At 42.2% G+C, this 2,887-nt stretch overlaps 1 protein-coding gene across 1 annotated transcript; it reads right to left on the reverse strand.

The window, feature by feature from the left end:
• Positions 1-127: 127 nt before the first annotated feature.
• SARC_13937 (hypothetical protein) lies at positions 128-2,733 on the reverse strand. Its single transcript, XM_014291932.1, has 5 exons — positions 2,285-2,733; positions 1,752-1,891; positions 1,368-1,441; positions 587-729; positions 128-391 (listed from the first exon to the last, which is right to left on the reverse strand). Exons 1-5 carry the CDS (start codon positions 2,289-2,291, stop codon positions 348-350), a joined length of 408 nt encoding a protein of 135 aa, XP_014147407.1. The 5' UTR covers positions 2,292-2,733; the 3' UTR covers positions 128-347.
• Positions 2,734-2,887: the final 154 nt, after the last annotated feature.

A 2,887-nucleotide genomic window follows, 5' to 3' on the forward strand; every position in this document is an offset into this window, starting at 1 on the left:
GGGGGTTGAACTTGTATCTAAGCAACGGAGCGCGGATCTTCAGTGTTACTCTGCAGGGTGATTAAAGCTTTTGAACTGATTGATTGACTGCTCTGGGGCCAATTTGCATTGCTTGTAGCGGAATTACGCCTGGCTTGAAACTACGAGCTTGGCATACAATCAGCAACCAGAAGACCCACTGTGAGTTTCGTTTATTGCTTTTTTGAAAATAAACTATCGAATCCCGTTGACTGTAGAGTGTAATAAGCTGTCTGAGTTTTTGCAATCTTTGATACTCTACCAGGCATATGTGCTGAGTATTGGCGCACGTATATATGAATTTCGGCGATACATGGCGCAGCGGGCAATCATTCCTTCTTCGGCTTTTTGATCGCCACGACCTCCGGTTCGTCTGTGTAGGAAGAAAGCATCGTATTCGGGTCAGTACACCGAATACGAAGCTTTTAAGTATACACAGACATTCAGATAATAATGCACTTAATGATGTATTGTCAAAGCCGTCGATCACAATATCACGAATTGCAAAAAAAAAAAAGGCTTGATGGCAGTAAGGTGTTCAAATGGATTTGAATATGAAGACAGATACCTTTCAATTGGCGCTTCTTGGCTGGTGATTTTGTGAAGTAGTTAGCTATTGAGTTGACTTTCTTCTTTTTTTCCGGTTTAACTTCCTCGACCAAGTGCGGGCCTTCGCTCTTTATATTCCCAATTTCTTTCGATATAGCTCGCCTGTACGAAGTATTTAAGGGTACAACACATTAGGAACTCGTATCACCACCTAGCAAGCACAGGTATACAAGAGCAAATTCGGACGTAGTTGTAGGACACTGTATGCACAGTAGGATTGTGTATTGGAGATAAGTTAGATGACAGCACCGAACTAATTAGCTGTATATATGCCATAAGTGGGGTGACATTAGGCAAACAATCGTGCATAAACATTTTACCTTACTTTGCATCTAATTAATGAGATCCTCTGAATATAAAATACAAATGATTGGGTATGTTCATCATTCAATGCGTATGGAGAATAAAGGGCTATTGTAGAGGCATCTCTCGGGATGTAGACTGATACGATAGTTGAACACTCCTGAATATCCTAATCACCGTCTCAAAAGAAAACCTAACCACGTCATCACTAAACTGCAATTCAGTTAGAATACATCACATGATATATTATAACCAAGCCTAACATACTCCAAGCACGAAGATCACGAGTTTTGCAGAAATGACATACTCTTTGTGGAAAAGTTTATATATCAAACACTGCATAAAATGATCACATCACTGTATGTGCCCTGCCAACCACACAGCGAGGACTGAGATATACGCATCGCCTGTCACACAGTACCAATCACTTTACCTACCACTCTAGCTTTGATGGATATGGTTTAGCCAACTCTCTCACTTCGTTATATGGAAGATCAGGGTCAAGCCACCTCTGTGGAGAGCAAAGGATAAATGTCAAGCTTAAGTCTTGAAATAATTCTACATACATTTGTTTTGAAAAAGGGACTTATATTCCATCTATAGAGCAATATATCGCCTATCACTTAGAATGGCTCTCAGACACCAGATGAGTACACGCTAATAAATACACACTCAAATCCGTATAGGATCCGGCACGACAAATTCTAGACAATTTGTAAGAGCAAGAGTGGATTAGCTTGTGTGAGCGAATACACCAAATTACACGTATGAAATCAGTCACACGCAAACCCGTAGACGCACAAGCGCGCTTTTGCACACACCTCTATATCCTCCTCATTGTCCAGAAGCACAGGTGTTCGATCGTGCAACCATTTCATACTATCGTTAGGTGTCGTAGTGAGCACTGTGTAACTCTCCACCTGTTCTTTCGTTTTAGGGTCTGTCCAGATCGTATAGAGACCTATATATGTTGTACACAAATAGCCATAACATTGACAGCTTTGAATGCAAGTTTTCCGGTATTGTTAGGCGTAGTAGTGAATACTGTGCATCAGCTCGAATGTCCTTTCGTATCAGCGTTTATGTAAATCGTACACAGACTTGTAACATTCACACATGAATTAGCGCAACATGCTAAGTTCTGAGCATAGGTTTGCCTATGTGCTCCTGCGGCAGCTCATATGCACATGTACTTATAGATAAGTGACCACAGTTCCTATTGTATAGAGATATTCCTCATATTGCACATCATGTGCATAACCTGTACTGATCAAAGTAAATTCAACGGTACAAACACAACCCTCTAATCTCACACGCACCTCACGTCACGCCACTTCAACGGGTAAGCACACACCAGCCATGCGCAGACACTTCGCTCCTGGAATAAACACCAGGTACGGCTGCTTCGTCTTGCCAGCTGAGTCTATCTTGTACCATTCGATGTACCTGTACAATGGCAGACACCATCAAGGAATTAGAGGTCCCCATGTTCTGGTGATTCTAACAGAACCACACAGGTGCAGGAGCTACTCGTGCTACAGTGCTGTTTTGCATCAAGCCTCGGGGACGCATTTAACACTTCGCTGACTATCACCAATCATTGAAAAAGGCCCATACACATCATTTTTATTGAAAACTCACGTGACATGGTTGAGCATATCCCTCGCATAGCACCACACAAGCAATGGCTATCATTGTATTGTGTAGCTCTCTCTCTTACATGACCGCACATGATCAAACCTTATCTTATCGGATGTGAGGACCCCTTATCTTATCGGACATGAGGACCCCTTATCTTATCGGACATGAGGACCCCTTATCCTATCGGACATGAGGACCCCTTATCTTATCCGATACGAGGACCCCTATCTTATCAGATATGAGGACCTCTTATTTTATCGGATACGAGGACCCCCTATATTGTCGGATATGAGGACCCCTTATCTTATCAGATATG

Source organism: Sphaeroforma arctica (assembly GCF_001186125.1).
Source record: "Sphaeroforma arctica JP610 unplaced genomic scaffold supercont1.3935, whole genome shotgun sequence".
In the NCBI taxonomy this organism is placed as follows: Eukaryota; class Ichthyosporea; order Ichthyophonida; genus Sphaeroforma; species Sphaeroforma arctica.

Excerpts from the sequence above, each read along its gene's own strand:
- SARC_13937 (XM_014291932.1), bottom strand. Across the intron at positions 1,442-1,751 it reads ACAATGAGGAGGATATAGAG|AGGTGGCTTGACCCTGATCT; the intron begins GTGTGTGCAAAA and ends TGCTCTCCACAG. Across the intron at positions 730-1,367 it reads TATCCATCAAAGCTAGAGTG|GCGAGCTATATCGAAAGAAA; the intron begins GTAGGTAAAGTG and ends TACTTCGTACAG.